Source organism: Tamandua tetradactyla, chromosome 3, assembly GCF_023851605.1.
Source record: "Tamandua tetradactyla isolate mTamTet1 chromosome 3, mTamTet1.pri, whole genome shotgun sequence".
Classification (NCBI taxonomy): domain Eukaryota; kingdom Metazoa; phylum Chordata; class Mammalia; order Pilosa; family Myrmecophagidae; genus Tamandua; species Tamandua tetradactyla.
This window is the reverse complement of record NC_135329.1, coordinates 106,808,725-106,828,674: the sequence shown is the minus strand read 5'-3', so window position 1 is coordinate 106,828,674 and position 19,950 is coordinate 106,808,725. Positions and strand designations below refer to the sequence as shown.

General features: G+C 38.6%; 1 protein-coding gene across 1 annotated transcript in view; it reads right to left on the bottom strand.

Moving 5' to 3' along the window:
- THSD7B (thrombospondin type 1 domain containing 7B) overlaps window positions 1-19,950 on the bottom strand; it is a 535,886-nt gene that overhangs the window by 455,289 nt on the left and 60,647 nt on the right. Inside the window, exon 4 of the mRNA XM_077151771.1 lies at window positions 5,593-5,748. Within this exon, the coding sequence (XP_077007886.1) occupies window positions 5,593-5,748 (156 nt within the window). The remainder of the gene's footprint in view (window positions 1-5,592; window positions 5,749-19,950) is intronic.

Sequence of the window (19,950 nt, the reverse complement as noted above, 5' to 3'; positions counted from 1 at the left end):
GTTAACTAATGAGATTGAACTCCAATGTAAGGGAAAAGATAAGAGTGAACGTGATTCTCTAGTGGGTCTACGAGCAATATTATCAAATTGAAGATGAACAAGATTGAAAGGGGTCATATAGACCTACATGTCCCACTAACTCATACTAGAAATATGAATGAATTCTTGTAAGAATTATTTCAAAGACATGATTCTTGTATAAAGAGTGCTTAAGTTCAAGGTACAGGGGAAAAACTGCTATTGCAATGCTGTGAGCTATGTTCAAAAGGAAACCATTAGCACCACCACAGCAATAGCAGAGGTAAATAATAGGGTGAGGGACAAGGGTTTAAGAGGAGGTTTAGATTTCCTATTTGGTGAGGGCCTGTTTACTGGTTTTCTGTCTCTTGGAAACAATGAAATTATCTAAAATTGAGAATGTTGATGGACTGTGAACTTTGGGCCCTCTACATGATGCCCAATGAAAGCAGGTGCCTGAAGGATGCTCCATTGGGGAAGCAGAATGGGGAATATTAGTGTATACTTATGAACAAAGGTTGTGCTGCTACAAAAAGGAACAATGTCATCAGGCATGCAATGCTATGAATGAACATGTGGGACATTCGGTGAGACAAAATAAGCCAGAAACAAAAAAACAACAATGGCAAGGTCACCTTTAGAAAATGTTTATAAGAAAACAGGGGCCTAGACTGTAAACTTTTAGAGTAGACACATTAAGTCCAGACTGGTGATTATAATTTCTGGATTTTGAAAGGCTGTTTTATATACATAACCTGATATTTAGAGATAAGAATGAAGCCAAACAGATTGGGGTTAAAGTAATTCAGAACATAGAGGTAAGAAAGACAGTTTCATATTTAGAATCACGCATACTCTTGGAAACCAATGGAAGAAAGGTTCATTTGATCTGGAGCTGAAACTTTCTGTAATGCATAATCTAATTCAACCTATCTGTATAGCTCATTTGAACAGCTGAAACACAGAGAGCACAGAATAAGAAGTCCTTTAATCTTGTATAGATTATTGTAATGCCTGGAAACATCCAAGAGTATATTAAGCAGATAATCAAAAAGTACTGGCAAAGTCCCCTGAGGGAGGGGAGAAAGACTATGGAACTATTAAACCTTACCATCAGGGAATCCCCTGATACTGTGTCAAACTTTAGGGATACCCAAATCAATAGGCCATGCCCTTGATCATGAGGCTTACTCTTGTAAAGTTTATGTAGGTAGCATAAAAGCTTAGACTACCTATAGGCATGTCTAAGAGTTACTTCAGGAGGACCTCTGTTGCTGCTCAGATGTGGCCTTAGTCTCTCTAAGCCCAACTCTGCAAGTGAAATTATTGCCCTCCCCTCTACTTGGGACATGTCATCCAGGGGTGAAAATCTCTCTGGCGATGTGGCATATGACTCCCAGGAATAAATCCTGACCTGGCACCGTGGGATCAACAATTCCATCCTGACCAAATGGGGGAAAAGAAGTGTAATTAATAAAGTATCAGTGGCTGGGAGAGTTCAAATAGAGTCAAGAGGCTGCTCTGGAGGTTGCTCTTAGGCAAGTTTCAGGTAGACCTTGTTACCTATCATAACCCACCAAACCCCAACCAGGACCATTCCAGCCAATCCTAGAGAACACCTATAGGGCATAAGATTCCACAAGGGATCCAGGCACCAGAATAACTTTCCAGAAACCTACAGGGTCCAGTGGGTCTGTCTCTGGTCCCAATAAGTCCTAAAACCTAGCCCAGCCTCTCCAGAATATCAGATAGTTTCATCTCCCTACCCCATATTAGTGACAGACCCTTCCAATATCAAAAAGTTAGAATTGCCCATAGCCCAAACAACCCCTATGAGAGGTATGTAAAGATCAAAGGTGATGGTGGAATTATATGCACATGAAAGTACTTAACAAATGAATATGAATGCTGAATCACTAAATTGATATCTCCTTTAGTCTCCAGTATTTTAGAGCAGCTAGAAATAAAAACCTAAAATTGTGAAATTGTAACCCATTTCAAAGTCTGAAATATGTTCTACAACTAATTGTGGGGCTGTGCTTTGAAATTTATAGCTTTTTTGTATATATGCTATTTTTCACAAAAAAAGAAGGAAAAAAATCGACTGTGATGACAAAAAAAATATATGTAAGTCCTCTAGCCTCCAATATTATGGAACAGCTAAAAGGAAAAATATGAGAGGATCGTATGGTAGCCCATGACAAACTCTGAAATCTGTCCTAACTACTGGTTGAAGAGTGCTTTGAAAATTATTGATTGTTTATTTCTTTCTCTGCATACTTATGTTATATATACAACAAAAAAGTTAAAAATAAAAAAAAAAAAAACAGACTAATTCTCCTCTATCCCAGCATGCCCCTCAACTCCGAAGGAGCTGCAGTGACATGAGCACTTTCAGACAAAATGTTCTACTGCTTCCACCCTTCCCTCCAGTCCCACAGGATGAACCTCTCTTTGAAAAAATGATGAAATTAATATTTGTTTGGAGCACAAAACACACATTCCAGTCACCTAATGCTTTCATGCTGTTCTTGGGAAATGCTGCCCCTACTCACACAGCTTCACTCTACTTTCCCTTTCTTTCCAAAGGCAATACACTGATGTACACATCCCATGCCTCACCCCTTCTCTCCTAACTCAGTGCACCACGATTTGCTCTCAAGGGTAATGGTTCACACTGGCTAAGGTAGTGCACAGCCAGCAGACAGCTTCTCTCCTAACCTCAGGGCTGGATTTATACCCTGATCCAGATTTCATTAGACCTACAAGGGAGAAAATCTAAGGAAGGCTGCCCTTTGAAGGGACACTGGAATGAGGAGACAGAAACCTAGGTCCTTAGCGCTGGCCTAGCCATTATCAAATAACTATGGGTTTTGGGACAAATTGCTTTACTTCTCTGCCCTTTAGTGTTCACGTTATATGAAGTATTGTGTTCCTGATAAGCCTAAACATTGATGAAATGTTGAGCAGTATATGAGAAAGGGCGGATAGGAACTGACTTGCACAAAAGAGGCACAGAATGCAATGAGAAGAAAGTTTGTCATGAGAGTATCTTGAGGGGATGGAGCCCATGGGACATTTAGTTGGAATGTGTTTCCCAGCTGAGTTCCATGGACCAGTGCTGAGTTATAGAGAAAAAGAAGACTGAAATACAAGTTAAATAAACAGCTTTTTCACAAGGAGCTTGGTAGAAATCCGAGCCCAAGTGAAAAATACGAAACACAGGATTAGGAAAAGGAATTCTATGAATTGCTGTGTGGAATCTGTGGGCCCAAGACAGTGAAACAAAAGGGACAAAGCATATAATAAACACCTATTAAAATCTGTCCCCTAGTATTGCTTCTACCTTCATGTAGTACCAGTGCCTCATTTTATTTTGAGGGCTGTTAGACTTGAACGGAACAGTCCTTTCTCAGCTCCAGAAGTGGACAGGCCCAGGACCTGGCCAATGAAAACCCACATTTCCCAGCGGGGCTGGCTCAGGGATGAGTGCATGAGACAAACTGGCCAATGAGCTTCAACTGGGGATTCTTACTGGAACTTCAGAGGAAGGCATTTCTTTCTACTTAATTTACTATCTAAAATGAAAATTAATGCTGGGATTCACACTATGGTGAAGGGCCTGCCTGGAGTGCACCTAACAGAAAAATGTAAAATGAAGAGATGGGGAAATACAGAATTGTGAAAATACAGAAACAATGAAAGAAAGAGCCTAAGACCTGGAGAACTCACTCATACTTTCGTTTTTAATCAGATAATAATATGTTTACTTGCGAATAAAACATCTTTACAAAAAAAAGTTTCCATCTCCATGGAAACAATAAAAAACAATAAAAAAAGATACCACCCAGCAATATTGAATACGAAAATCTTCTGAATTAGAAAACCAGAAGGGATATTTTGTTCCAGTGAGTCAGGGGCTGTTTCTCAGCAATTCCCTCAGTTATAGCCTCTACTGTTTGCTTACTTCATCCCAGACTGGTTTCACCCTTCATGGCAGTTAGTGAAGATGGTACCACATTTCACATCCACATAGCTGCTCATACTTTTCAATGCAGCCTTACTTATCCTTTCTATTTTCTGCCACATAACTAAAAAAAAATCCCCTTCTTTCAGTTTTAAGCCAGTTTGAATTGGGTGTCTGTTACTTACAACCCAAAGTGTCCCAAATGTGTAAGGCCCATTTGACATGGGGCGGATTCCACAGCTTCGAAAACAAGGGGGTCAGCACTCTATGCAGCAAAGTCACACCTGGAGGGACAGCAATGGCCACAGTGGCTGAGATGACCGCAGTCTAGTCTCACAGGATTTTCTAGACAGTGACCTCAAACAGCAGCACAGGTGGGGCACAGAGGACTGGCTCTAAGCAAAGTCAGTCACTCTGGGAAGTTTCAGATGCAGCTACAAGAAACTTGCCAGATTCTATTTTATAGGTGTGACCACAAGGCCAAACACTGTGAGCATTAATATTAAAGGGAATTTATTTGTATCCATAAGCTGAAATGAGCAGGGACCATTCTGGATTCTGGGTACAGTTCAAATGAGGAAGCAGCACTTGGCTGCCACCAAATTCTGCTGGAATCCAGAATTCCTGATTTGAAGAAAAGATTCAAGTTGTTTTTTTTTTCTGCCATAACCTTAATACACATCTTCCTTTTCCACCTTAGGGTGAAACACAGAAAATAAAGGGAAAAGCCAAGGGGCACAGGGCATAAACCTGGGTACAACCTTATGTGTATGTGAGCACTTGAGGGGCCACAGAAATGTCAGTTTTTGAGGGGACACAGCTCTAAGCTGAAAACAGGGAGCTGGGAACATCAGCTTGGCAGCATGAAGTACCTGGACACCGTTTATTTTTTCTCTATCTTATGATATGATGAGGATTAGAGGTTGGTAAAAATAAACTAAATCCTGGAATGCCCTTGGGTATTTCTTTCTAGCACTGCCATTTAAGGGACCACAATATCAAAAGAAACTGAAGGGTCAATGAAAGAATAGGCAAAATTTCACTAAAAATGGACTTTGAAGATGGAGATGGGTGCATTTTAACTACAAACTAAAGAAAACAAGACTAAAAGGCCTACAAAGTAAAGGTGGCACATAAAGTTTGAAGATTTTACATTAGGCCTAAGGATGATATCGAAAAGTAAACAATGTAACATAATGTCCCCTGCAAAAATCTGAAATATAACATCAAGTTCAGGGTGAAAAAATCTGAAAATAAACAAAAACTTTCAAAACACTTGTTTTCTGATGTAATTACAGAAACCATGTCTAATTTCCTTAGTTTAATCAGCATATATGTGTGTGCATAACAGTAAATTATACCAAATGTAACAACAGCAACTTCACCAGCTATCAGTCTAACTGAAAGGTCAATCAAGGTCATATTAAGCGCACACAGAAATATCTCAACTGCTTCCTTAACAACTGAATGTAGTCCACCTTGAACTGGTTATCTAAATTTTACAAGAAGATATTTTCTTAAGTGAGCTTTATCAGCTGCTTAGCCACAAGAATAAACATGTGTACACTGGAAATAAACGGAGCACACGTCAAACAAAAAGCACTCACCTTTTCTCCCCTGAGGATCATGACAATTTTCATGGATGCACAGGCCCCAGGCTGACCAGGAAGATACTATGCAGTCTGTAGAGCAAGGGACATTGCAGAGTTGTAAGGTTGAAGGGGCAGGTCCCAAACATAATGCCTTTTCCACAGGTCTAGAGACTAAAAGACAAAATAAAATAGTGTCTCATGACACATTTGTGGACATCATTACCACTGCTCACATCTTATCTGTGTGTCTGCTTTGCCCATATTAGCTTTACAGACAAAAAGAAAATGCACAAATACCGGCACACTCAAATACTACGTGCTTAGCTCTCTATTGATATTTCGCATAAGGAAAGGCAAAAAAAAAAAAAAATGGGGACAAAGGACATGCACCTGATTTTCCTGCTTCACAGATTGTTCCCTAGAAATTTAAGTGAGGACTGGATATATCACAGGTACAAATTATCTAGAGCTATGACTTAAAAAATATTAAGTGGCCTTGTGAAGTGTCAAGATGAATCTAACTTGACCATATAAATGACTGGGCTGCTAGGAAAAAAATCAAAATTGAACCCCTGAGGTGGGGTGTTTAGCATAACCAATCTACTGCCATGACTCCCCTGAGGGGTGGCACTCATGAAGTCTCAGAAGAAAAATGGTTCTTAGGATAAGAAGAAAAATCAGGATGTGTGACTGTGGAACTGGCCCCTGGAAATCAGTTTCATTAGTGAGCCTACCCGGAGGCAGAAGGCAACGTCTGAGAAGCCACAGTGGAAGACAAAGTAGGAGTCTCTGACTCTTCCCAGTGTGCACCAGAGAGGGCCGGGCCTGGGAAGGAAGAGACCATCTGTCCACCAGCTGCATTGACCAAGGGCTCCTCTGTGTGCAGACCCATTCTGGGTACCCCGAAAATGCAGAAATGAAGAAAAAGACATGATCTCAATCCTTGTAGAGATGAAAAATAACAGGAGCTAGGAGAGTCGTACCAGAAAACTACACAATGAGAGTACAGCCGGATCCATAAGGAATTACCATTGCACAGAGTGATCTCTGGCTAAGGAAGAAATAGAACAAGTCAGAGTTTGTGAGCAAATGGTCTAAGTTAACTGTTTATCTTGGGAACTAGCTTGTACTATCCTCTACATATTTCCTATATGCCCTTTCTGTCACTCTAACTACATTAGAAAGGCCTCAAAGGCAGAGAACAAGCAGGAGAAGACTGAATGGTCAATCACGCCATCTAAATTATGTACCCCAATTTAGATATGTTCTACATCTTAATCTGCAACGCTGGGGATGTGAGACAATTGTAAATAGGATCCCATGAAGATATTATTTTTAGTTAAGTTGAGGCCCAACCAAATGAGGTTGGGACTTATTCTGGTTTCTTTTATAAACACAAGCAAATAAGACATCATCAGAGGGAGCCATGGGGAGGAGCAGGAAGCCAAGAGTCAACAGAACAGCAAGAGAAATGAGAAGCCATAGCCATGTGATGCAAAACAGGGATACAAGCCAATGAAGACCAAAGAGGGCTGGCAGCCAGCACTAGAATATTACAGACTTGGGGAGAAAGCAGCACAAAAGTTCTGATATTTCACTTTTGGACTTCTCCTACCCCTAAAACCTTGAATCAATAAATTCACATTGCTTACACCAAGTCATTGCAGCACTATTTGTTACGGCAGCCTGGTAAACTAAGATACCCTTACATAAGCACACAAACTAAATCTGGCAAAGGCAACAAGAAATCACAGCTTTGACTAACAAAACTCTGAACATAAACCAGAGAAACAGGAAGAAAAATTAAATACCCTTATGAAGAAGCTGCAATCCATGGGGAAAAAAAAAAAACATGTTCCTAACAAACAATGGAGCAGCTTCAGGTGCTTATGAGGATGAAATTTTAAAAAAGTTGCAGAGAAAAACAATAAGAATAATTTTGTATTTGCTATTAACTTTCTAGTTTACCTAAGTATTTGACCTTATTTAAAATAAAAGGCAAAGGAAAAGTAAGTTTGGCAAGACAAATGTCATGCTGAAAGCCACGCAGAGGTGACAAGGAAAGGATGAGAGAACAGATGTTGGGGGAAAGCAATAGGGGCTAACCGGGAAGGCTGAGAAGAGTTGGTGATTAAGTAGAGAGCACACTGACAACAATGACAGTGGGATGGTGAGGCTGGAGTGACCAAAAAGGAGTATGCATTTAAGAGGCTGATGAACAGTGAGTAAGAGCTTAAGAGATGGGGACGAGGCTTGTGATTCCTTTCCCAGGAGTGAGAAGGAAAAGACACAGAAGACAGTCATTCATTGAGTAATCTAAGCATTCATTTCAAAGTCATTTACTGAACACCCAGTACAATTTAGGCCCTCTAAAAGGATATCTGCTTTCAAGGAGCCTTCAGTCTAGAAAGATGAGTTAAGAAGCATATTAGCAGAGTTGATGGGAAGAGGTGTTTCAGGGCATCACATAAGTAGACTGCTGTATACCTGTAGGTCTGAGGCAGAAGCAAATTTGGATATGGGCTCATGCTTTTTAGCATGTGTTCTCACAACCTTAAACTTTAGTCCCAAAAATAAAACCATGGTGACAACGGAAATGAAGTGAGGTATGTAAACTATTAATCTAATTGAACAATAAAAATTTATAGAGCACATCAGACACTAGTATAAGTGTCTTATAAACAACAATTCATTTAACCTGCAAAACTTCCTATTTTGGTTTTTAAGTTGCCAGAATGCAGTATACCAGAACTGGAATGGCTTTTAAAAAGGGGAATTTAATAAGTTACAAGTTTACAGCTCTAAGGCCATGAAAATGTCCAAACTAAGGCATCCAAGGAAAGATACCTTAATCCAAGATAGGCCAATGGGTCTGGAGCAGCTTTGTCAGCTGGGAAGTTACGTAGCTGGCATGTAGGCTCTGTTGCTTTCAGCCTCTCCTCCTATGGGGACTATTTCTCAGCTTGCTTCTCCAAGGCTGTTTTTCATCTCTTGGCCTCCCTTGGCTTCCTCCAGGTCCTACCTTGCTTAACATCTCATCGCATGTCTGCTGGGCTCTGAGCATTTCCAAACATTTGCGTTTTTGTTCTCCAAGTGTTGACATCTAGGCAGTTCTGTTCTGAGGTTTCTGTCAGCTCTGAGGTTTCTGTGGTTTAAGGCTCTCTCCAAAATGTTTCTTTTAAAGGATTCCAGTAAACTAATCAAGATCCACCTGGAATGGGTGGGGTCTAATCAAAGGGTCAAACCCACAATTGGGCATGCCACATTTCCATGGAGATCATCTAATCAAAAGTTTCCAATTTACAGCATTGAATCAGGATTAAAAGAAATGGCTGTTCCCACAGAATTAAAGCATGGCTTTTCTGAGGTATATAAGAAATTCAAACTGGCATACTTCCCATCTGAAGTAATATCTTTAGTTTAAAAATGAAGAACTGATGAAAAAAATAATTCATGTTTCTGGTTAGTGAGCAGTGGAGCTAGGATGGGATCCAAGCAGTCTGGAACCAAAGTCTTGCTCTTAACCACTGAGCAAGACATTGATCACTCACTCACCCTACACCGAAGTGCTTCCTGTGTGCTAGTACTGTGTTATGTGCTCAAGCTACAACAGCAAGTAAAACAAACACAGTCTCCATCCTCATGGAGCCAATATTCCATTGTGAGCTTGTGCTAATCTTGCATGAGTCCTTGAACCCGATGACAAAACAGGAAATCTGCTACTGCCACTACTCCTTCCTCTGCCGTGGCTATCTCCCTGTGACACCAGATTTTAAGTGTCTGATGATCAGTGCTGGGAAGATCCTCAAGTACCTCCAGTCAAACCCCCAGCAGAGAGCTGCTGTTTCAACTTCTGTACTTGAGATTGGCCCTTGTGGCAAGAACTCCTCTCAGGTGTAAAGTAGGCTAAATCTTCTACAAGTTCCAGAATGTGTGCACAGGAAATGCTTCAGGGTGGCATGGCAGTGTGGTTGGAAAGGGGCTGGAGAACTTGTCCTGAAGCTGAGTTTGTTCAAGAACACATGCTATTTTTTTTTAGTTGACTCTTTGACATGAAGGCTAATTGTATTCCTTAGAGAAGCTCTGAAAGTAGGAAGGGGATGGAATGCTGGTGAAAAATAGGGAGGGACTTTACTGGGGGGCTCCTAAATGTCACAATTGGAGGCCAGGGGGTGGGAGTGAGCCCACTTGTTACAGCAGTTATACTTCTTCAGCACCTGCTGCTTTGGTAGACAGTGAATCTTAATCCATATCAATAAATTCTTCTCTTCCCAGGTCACATGTCTAAGATGCTTCATTTAGGCACTGAATCAAGGTGTTAAGTTCAACCCATCTCTATCACAGACCACCTGGGCTACATTTGTTCTAGAAATAAATCATAAGTAAATCAGAAAGCCCTTACCAGCTTCAGACCACTTAGGTAATTGTCTTCCTAAAAATAAGGAACACAGGATATTTCTAGGCCTATTGATGGCAAGAGTTAGAGGGCAGCTTTAGAACTCATCTAATTTAATTTATCAGTTTACCAGAAGAACTGAGTTCTAAAGATCCCATGTGGTATTTCCAAGTTCCCTCAACAAGTCCAGGGCAAAGCCTAGCCTTGTTTGCTGAATCTGAGTTGCTGGCTCACCTCCACCTGTGCTTTCCTTCCTTGATTTACCTTCATGGATGGAAAGCAGCAGACAAGACAGAAGAGGTCATTTGCACCAAAGATATCTTTTTCTTTTATGAATTACAGTGACCACAACTAGAGGAAGCAAAAGGCAAGAGAACAGAGGTGCCCAAGAACCTTGAAGGTCCAATGTAATGAACTCCAAGCCTTCCTCTCCTTCTTTGCTTGCTGCAAAACTCCTCCAAACCTCTCCCAGACCTCCCCCCAGGGAGGAGGTGGTTAGACCAAATTCAGATGTTATTTACTTTTATTTGTGGTTATTCTCTTTGAAATATAAAATTATCTCAGGACAAGAGGGCACTACCTGGGTACAGAGAAGTTTTTGCTGGTCTTAGTTCCCTCTCTATTGAGCTCTCATGCCTCTTTGGTAAAATTCTACCCATGCAGCTTCTAGTAAAAACATGCTGCTTTTTTACTCACCTGTATTCCTTTACTGAACCAGCTGACTTAACCTATTTTATTTCTAGTAACTAACTGTCTTGCCTAGTGCAATGAGCTCTAATTGGCTGCCTATGCAAGTGCAGGCCCTGCTTGCTCTACTTTCTCCAGCTGCCTTTCAGACCAGTCCACCTTGAAGTCACTGCCAATCCTGCATTACCCAGTTGCTGACTAGATAATTATTCATCGAGGTCTTATAAGTTATTTAGGCTTCCTAGGCAGCAATGTCATTCACCATAGTGACCTCTCATAGCCCCAGACTATCAAAGTCAAAATAAATTGTAACTTGGGTAAATTGGGATCACTACAAAACAGTATCTTCCTAAATGCTAAGGAATATATTATAATATTGTAAGTGATTGCACATATCAAATAGTCATTAATATTTTGGATGTTTTGGTACCTAACCTGAGATATTTCATTAGCAATAATGAAATTATTAAATTGACCTGCCTTATAAGAAATGTTGAAGTTGGGTACTAACGATTGCAAATTTGCCTTAAATAATGAATTACTCCATGAGCAGAATGTTAACTATGAAGCAAGAGAATGTGCTGGGCAGGTGATATGTTAAACATAAAACAAACAAACAAACAAAATCTGTTCTTAATTCTAGAAATGTACAAAGTTCATGAATTTTATTAACAACACAATGATTTCAGATGAGCACATAAATTTAGTTCAAATGAACTGTAATTAAGAAGAAAAATGTCTGTTGTGATTATAAGTGACTGCTACTGTAAAGAAAAATGAGTTCCATCACATTTTATTCTTTAAAACTAAATCAAGCTCTAATCCAAACTAATTTGAATCAGTACAGAAATAAGTAATACTGGCAAAGATTCAATAAAAGTATATTATTCCCCCTCCCAAACCGATGGTCATTTTGTAAGACCTAAATATTGATGTCTTCCAATTCCCTAACAGGAATTTAAAATGAAGGTATATAATAATGATAATATTAAATTAATTATAAATAACCACATATCCCTTACTAGGTTAAAAATGAGTAATATTTGCTTGGAAGAAAGAGTCATTACAGGAGTCAACTCTATTTTCTTATTCTTTTTTATATCTATTATTTAATTAAAAATCAAGTCATTCTTTCAAAATTCAGAAAGCGTTTGAGGTCATTATACCATGGGATAAAAAATGGAGCTCATCTATCCTCAAAGATGAAGAAACAAGTAGCTTGAAGATGGTCAAGGAATTAGTCCCGAAATAACAATTTTTTTCCCAGTATTTTTAAGGAGATACTAATGAAAAAATACTAATGAGGGAAAAGCTAATTTCTTGAAGGCCTCCAAAAGTTGGATTGCTTTGCCTGCTTTCTATCTTAGCTGGGAAAGATAGAAAATTTTACATACAACACATTTGTATGTAAATTTTACATACAACACATTTGCATCTTTAAGTGATTTTACATAAGATATTTGTTTCCAGAACAACATCAAGCTGCACAAAGAAGTTTGACAAAAAAGTTATATTCATTTCAGTATTCCAGATTCAATGTAGACACTTACATAAGCCCCAAAGGGAATTCTTACTCAAGGATTCAAGCCCACAAGTTCTAGGGCTTTCCAAGGTATAACTATAATAGAAAGTGCAATCGCTAAAATTTAATTCAAAACTAATGAAAGGGCCTACTTATGTAAAAATGCACTTTCTAAATGATTTTTGAGAAACAATATTGCCTCTGACATATTCATTTAGGAAGTACACTGCCTTGGCAGGAATTCAATCCACCTTGCTGCAAAAATAAATAGGCCTCTTCTACAGACCGAAGGAGTCAAACGGTTGAAGGGGAAAGATAAATAATATTACAATTTTAATTATAAAAGTATTTTCCCTCAAAAGCTTCATGTATTATTTTAGTTGTCTCTTGCCACTGGGATTTGCAAAATAATGTATCATTCTTTTAACTTACTGGATAGAATAAAAGAAAATCTGTCTTCTAGCACTTACAGGCAGCTTAAAGAATTAAATCACATCTCATCCTATTATACCTAATAAAGCTTAATTTTAGCCATATTGTGACTCTCTTGGCAAAGTACCTTGCAAAACAATTTGGCAGAATGAAGTGCGTGCATGCATGGGGAATTTAATACCTAAAAATAATTCCTGCAATTATAAATAATTGTGTGAAATTTGGCCACATGTCAGAAAGTTTCCGATTTCATTCGTTTCACATAGCCAATTAGAAAATGCCTACTGACTAGCAAAAATTTTAATTCTACTGAATAACAACACTGGACAAATACAGAAAAACAATATTCAGAACAAAAATTAAGGCAAACTAAATGAAGTATGTATATTATTTTAAAAAGCAATCAGAATCAATATCTGAGAATCACGTTATTAGGGAAGAAATACAGCAGCTGTCAGCCCTATATCAAATACTTCTATCACCATATTTTCCCTCCTTTGTTCCTCTTTTCAGAATTTCCTATTGTTTCTTAGACCTTTAGCTAAGAGCTATGACAAGGATGGAAAGAACAAGAGCTGCCTTAAATGGCATCTTTTACACTTTTACAAAGTTAAAAATACCACTATTGACCAGAGAAATGAGAAAGGAGATAAGAGAGAGAAGGGGAAGTGGTCAGACCAAGAGAAAAAGTGAAAAGGCAGAAAGTCAGGTAAGAGAAAAGAGTTATCTCCAAAGATGTCAAAGGCAGAAATATGCAACATCAGGGAAGTGTAGCCTTTAAAAGAGTTTTAGTCAAGGAGTCCTCTTCATTCTCAGCACTTTGCAGTCTGAAATTTCTTTTCACATTAAAACAATGACAAGACCTAAATGAGAGCAAATCTTTTTGTAACCAATCACAAATACATAGTTAACTGATTAATGTAAATAATAATAGCTAATACTTACAACCCACTCAGTTTCAGGCTCTGGGTTAAGCGTTGCAATGTGGCTGCTCATTTAATCACACAAACAGTATGACGTAACTATTATTATCACTCCCATTTCATAGATGAAATAACTGACAGCAAATTATTTGCCTAAAATGACAAGGCTAGTAAGTGAAACTCAGGTCCACAGCTCTGAAAAGCCCACATCCCGGGCCATGGAGGGTCAGCAGTCAGATTCTCGCCTGCAAGGTCAGAGACCAGGGTTCGTTTCCTGGTGCCTGCCCATGTGAAAAAAAAAAAAAAAATTTTTAAAAGCCCATGTCCCTCAACACCACACTACACTGTAATTTTGTATTTACAACATACACTATGATAGATAAAAATCTAATGTGATAATCATGAATCAGGAAAATAAAAAAAATAATAATTGAACATCATGTTTACTTCCAAAAAATTTTTGGAGTGGAATAGAAAAAATAAGTTTTAAAATATCAACATTAAAGGCTAAATAAACCTCAGGAAAAGTAGGTGTGATTAAAGGAAGATGAGGAGCCTGGGAAGAATTTTTGTGATATTCTGGAAGATGCTTCTAAACATTTGAAATTAGCTTATAATGAGTGTTTTCATCTTAAAATTTAGGTTTAGTGGCATTCCTAAGGAACTATAGTGAGTTTACAACGACTTCCTCCAGTTCTTAAAATTGGATTAAAGAACAAAGAATGAGAAAATAAGCACATTTGCAGTTTCACAGCTTTGAAACTGGGGAAGGGGTGGCAACTGAGTGGGAAACTCTTCTCCCCCTAGTCACAAATATTATCCCTGGCACAATTCTTACTCTTTTGAACCCTAACCAACATCAACTGAGGAAAGACAGGCGATAGAAAAATGTCGCTAAGGCCACTGGACAAGAATTGAGAGGAAGAAGGATGTTAAAAAAAAATACAGAAAACATCATGGAGATAAAGAGTTCTAAAAGGAAAGAGTAAGAACAGGAAGTTATGGTGAGAGTAATAAGGAAGTGAGAAAAGAAGAGCTGAGTCAACCAGAGTCCATACTGGTCATAAAATACTCTGTGAAAAGAATACTACAAGTCAGACCTTACCAGTGTTGGTTTAGAGAGTGAGTACCCCAACCTGCATATATCTGAATGGAAGTTTTAAAAAGGGACGAGAAGGAGAAGTCCATATTCTTCATAATAACATAATCTTCAAGAACAACATCACACTCTCCCAAGTTTAAATCTTTTTCTAAGGGACCAAAAAACAAATGGGAAAACATATAGCAGAGCAAGAATTTGTCTCTAAAAATAAATATGCACTCCATCCTGCTTTTAAAGGAAGGGATAAGGAAGGCTTCAGGGTGCCTGCTGTCCTTAGCATATGCTATTTTAAATTTGCAAATCCTTTTAGACCGAACAAGTTAACTCAACTTCAAAGGAAGGCTCACAGGAGTCATTAGATCCCTAAGCAGTGACCAGAAGGAGACTCCACATAAGATTTGCTGTCAGTATAAAATAGGCCATCCTTCTGTATGAGCAACTACATTATACTACTTTAGAAGTAAAACAAAAATTTACAAACTAAAACTCATTCCTTGCAAAACTGGAAGAATGCTCCTTCCTTCTAGGCCCACTCATATATTCCAAAGCCTATATTGTATAGTCTTCACTATGTAAAGGCCAATATTCTAAAGTAGTAGAGTTCCCTATCTGGCTGGACCAGTGGAGCCTAACAGAGACAAAGCTCATGAGTATTAGATCAGATCTAGGAAGAGGGTAGCAGAGGGTGTACAAGGAATTTTTATTTTCAAAAATCTTGACTAGCATACCGGGGAGTCACCCTTCTAAGTAATTTCTGGCATATGATTTTCAAAAGCCAGTTGGAGAAATATGTTCCTTAAAAAATTAATCAAACTGAAAGAACACAACCACCTGTGTGAATTGAGAGGGTCACTTAAGCAATCGAACTTCAGTAAAATAGATAAGACGACATAGTGTTTCTCAGCCTTGTTTCATTACCACCTCCCAAAGGAGCCTTTGTAAATATTTTTTCCCTAATCATTCCTCCCCTGTCACTGATATTGTCATACAGAAATATGCCATCCTGTATACAAACTGTGCAATGAGTTGCTACATGGTGTATCACGGGAACACAGGCCCGTGCACAACAGACACCGAGCAAATAACACTTTCTTGCTTGCACAGCATAAAGGATCCAAAACAGATTGAAAAAGAAAAAAAAAAAAAAAGCAGAGGAAGAGATCCCACCTTCTGTGGTTCCCCAGAATCCATCTGTTCCGGTAAGAGTCAAAGGATTGCAGCTCCGCACACCTCTCTTCACGTTGGGGAGAGAAGCACCTGCACTGAGTCCTGAGCTTTTATATGCTCCAGGGACAAGGGCCTCTGCTAATGAGCAACCCACGTGCCCTGGCAAGCAGCTGGGGCTGATTAAGATGTAACGGCTCCCCCAAAAGAATACAAACAGGACACAGACTCCTATTACAAGCCATCCCGGCTTTCTTACATAATTTATCTCAAGTCATTGAATGACTTTATTTGAGGTGCCTTTGGTCTACGAGTTAATTTCTTACTTTCTACTCATAATAGTAAAGAAAAAGGATATATCCTGCTGCATTTTGAAAGAAAACATTCAATCTTTTTCTGAGCTGACATCTGTATGGCCTGAGGAAGTTTTCAACAACTTAAAGTCTCAGGCAGTAACCAGGCAGTCCTAAAGACATCGGTAGCCTGTCTAGAACACTCTTTCACCTCACAGATATGCAGTACTATGGAATATTAGAATGGAAGATTATAATGGCATCACATATGATATCCTGATTTTACAAAGCAGGAAATCAGGGCTTGAAATGGTTATATGACTTATTTAAGAGTACGTGCATAGTGTAAAAGTCAAGACTAGAATTCCCTCTCCTGATGCTAATTTATTCATTTATGCTGCCTGTAGATTAAAAAAAAATTATCCTATTTAATCCTATCATATTCCAATCACTTCTACATTTCACATCTCTTCATAACATAGATGACATTCTTCATTAAATAGTGTATTTCTTCTCTTTCATAATTAGGTTGCAAAAAGCCACTGTTAGGGCGGGCCACAGTGGCTCAGCAGGCAAGAATGCTTGCCTGCCATGCCAGAGGACCCAGGTTCAATTTCCGGTGCCTGCCCATGTAAAAAAAAAAAGCCACTGTTAGGGGGTGGTAAGACAGTAGCTTAGTGGCAGAGTTCTCACCTGCCATGTCGGAGACCCAGGTTCAATGCCCCAAACCTGCCCATGCCAAAAATAAATAAATAAATAAAGCTATTGTTAGGATTGAGTAATTTACTTCTAACCTGGAGTCATTATTAGCATGTTTTCAGCTAGGCAAGTAAGTGCCTATTGCACACACATACACAATACAGGACCTTTTCAATAAGTTGTTTGAAAGAAATAGTCCACCTACGATCAAAGGCTGTGTAGATTTTTAAACAATAACACATGAACTGAATTCAATCTTCACTGCAATACAGAGCCTGCAAGAGCCAGCACCCTGTCTAACCTGCACATAAACTCCAGCCCCTAGAAAAGTGACAAGCAGAGCTGGCATTCAATAAATACTGAAAGAATGCACAACTAAATTTATGTGGTTATATGAATTCATTTCTAACCCATATAGGAAGCTAGAGAAGAAAGAGTTTAATAGCATATATTTGATGAACACTTGAAAGAGAATGATGTCTGAAGAATCATGATACACAGTGTCCCACATACAGATATACAGGCTAAGTCTGCAAAAGATCACCTCTGCAAGGGGACATTTAGGGACTGAAACCAAGTCCATCTTCATCTTGCCAAACTGTGTCCTCTTCACAATTCTCCCACCCAGAGTAGGAGGCTTTTTCTAGTTTACACAATGACTTAGTCTATACAGCCAGTGGCCCTGTCCATGTACCATCTTAAAAAACAATAAATATATGTAAAGTCAGGTTGTTATTAAGAGTTCCACCTGGAAATTAGACAGCACTTTATACAGTTATAAATTCCTTCCAGTTGTTTTAAAACATTTAAAATTTTGATGAAAAAATAGGAGATACATCATAAATACGTGTGTTTTAATAAGATATATTCTTAAAGTGAAATAAGAAAAAGAAATCTGGGGACTGTCAAATAAATAAATAAATATGATCCCATGCCAATGAAGACAAATCAGTAAAAAAGTCTTAGGGTCTGATATTAAACATCATAGTTTAGTAGAAATATGATACTAAAGCAACAGAATGAAAAATGACTACTGGAACTAAAAGTGAGGGTTAGTAACGCATTAAAGGTCAGAATGTTAAATTTATTTGTTAATGATTCCAAAGTCCAAAAATTTAAATAGAAACAGCGTTAAAGTGCTCACATTAAGTCACTTACCTTTTGTAACCTTTTAGCAAAGAGCAGTGTAATTTAAAAAAGGAAATTCACTTTCTCTCACAAAAGGAAATATTCTGGAAGCAGAAAGTATGTAGTTAATACAGATTACCATCATATAAAGACAGTGAAGAAAAGTGGTCAACTACTAAATACCCCTTCCCATCTCACTGCCTGCTTCCTTAAGGAAAAGTATTATTAATAACAAGGCCATTTTTAGGCACTCTTAGAAAGTCTCAGAGAAGGGACCACATGGTCCATGTTTGGGGACTTTATAATTTGATTGGAAGGATTAGATTTATACATGAACTAGGAATTTTTATGAATCAGGTAGGTGATTAGGAATCAGAGTGCGTAGGACCAATGGAACATGAGGTAGGTATTCACAGAAGAAAGAGATCAGGGAGGAGTCAGGAATTCTGAAAAAATTTGGAATAACCTGGGTGTAATCATGAAATTGGTTCAGAGTGTGCCTCCCCTCTTCCCTCTCCCTCTCCTAAGATCCAGCAATTGCATTTCTAGGTATTTACCCACACAAGATGAAACCTATGTCCACACAAAAACTTGCACACAAAGGTTTTTAGCAGTTTTATTCTTAATTGCCCAAAATTGGAAGAAACCAAGATATCTTTCAATAGGTGAATGAATAAACAAAATGTGGTATATCCATTGTTTTAGTTTGTAAAAGCTGCCGGAGCACAATATGCCAGAAATGGAGAGGGTTTTAAAAGGAGAATTATTAAGTTGCAAGTCTACAGTTTTAAGGCTGTAAAAATGTCCAAATTAAGGCAAGGCCGTAAAAATGTTCAAACTAAGGCATCCAGGTAGAGATATCTTGGCTCAAAAAGGCCAGTGACTTTCAGCATTCTACTCTCAGCTGGAATGGCACATGGCAGCTTCTACCAGCTTTGTCTCTAGGTTTCTTCAACAGCTTCCACGGGAGTGTTTTCTTTCTCTCCAAAGGTCTCTGGCTGTGTGGGCTCTGTCAATTATCAGCTTTTTCCAAAAATGGTTCCATCTTAAAGGGCTCCAATAAGCAACCCCATCTTAAGCGGGGAGAGACACATCTCCTTGGAAACAATTTAATCAAAAGTTAACACCCACAATTGGGTGGGTCACATCTTCATGGAAACAATAAAAAAAAAATCCACCCAGCAATACTGAATGAGGATTAAAGAACTTGGCTTTTCTGGGGTACACAACAGATTCGAACTAGGATATCCATACACTGTAGTATTAAACAGCGGTAGAAAGAAATGACTGTCAAGCTACAGAAGACATGAAAGAACTTTAAATACATATTGCTATTATTTGTATATTACTGTATATTACTTGTAAACATGTATATGCTAATATACATATTTAAATACAAAGAGGCCAATCTTTAAGGATACATACTGTATGATTCCAACTATATGTCATTTTGGAAAGGGCAAAACTGTAGAGGCAGTAAAAAGATAAGTGATTGCTACAGTGTCAGGGGAGGGAAAGATGGATGAACAGGTAGAAAACAGGGCATTTTTAGGGGAGTGAAACTATACTATATGGTATAGTAATAGTGGATACACGACATTAAAACCCAAAGAACTGTACAACAAGAAAAATGAACCCTAACATAAACTAAGGGCTATGTTACAGATAATGTCTCAATACTGGCTCATCAACTATAACAAAAGTTTCACACTAATACAAGATATTAATGATAGGAGAAACTGCGTGGGTGTGAGAGGTAGAGAAAAGGGATATATGAGAACTTCCTGTAGCTTCTGCAAAATATCTTTCTCAAAGTTTCAGAAAAGAGTCAAAAGGCTGCAATAAAAGGGTGAGTGTTAAATCAAGAAAAAATCTGTTTTAAAATGGTAGGTGCCCTGACTGGCCCACCAGCACCTCACACTGGCTCAGCACAGAGCTGGCTCAAGCTCCCGGAACAGATCTCTGGTCCTGGAACCAAAGTGAGCAGAGTAACCTTTGTATACGTACTAGGATCATGTATGTCTGGC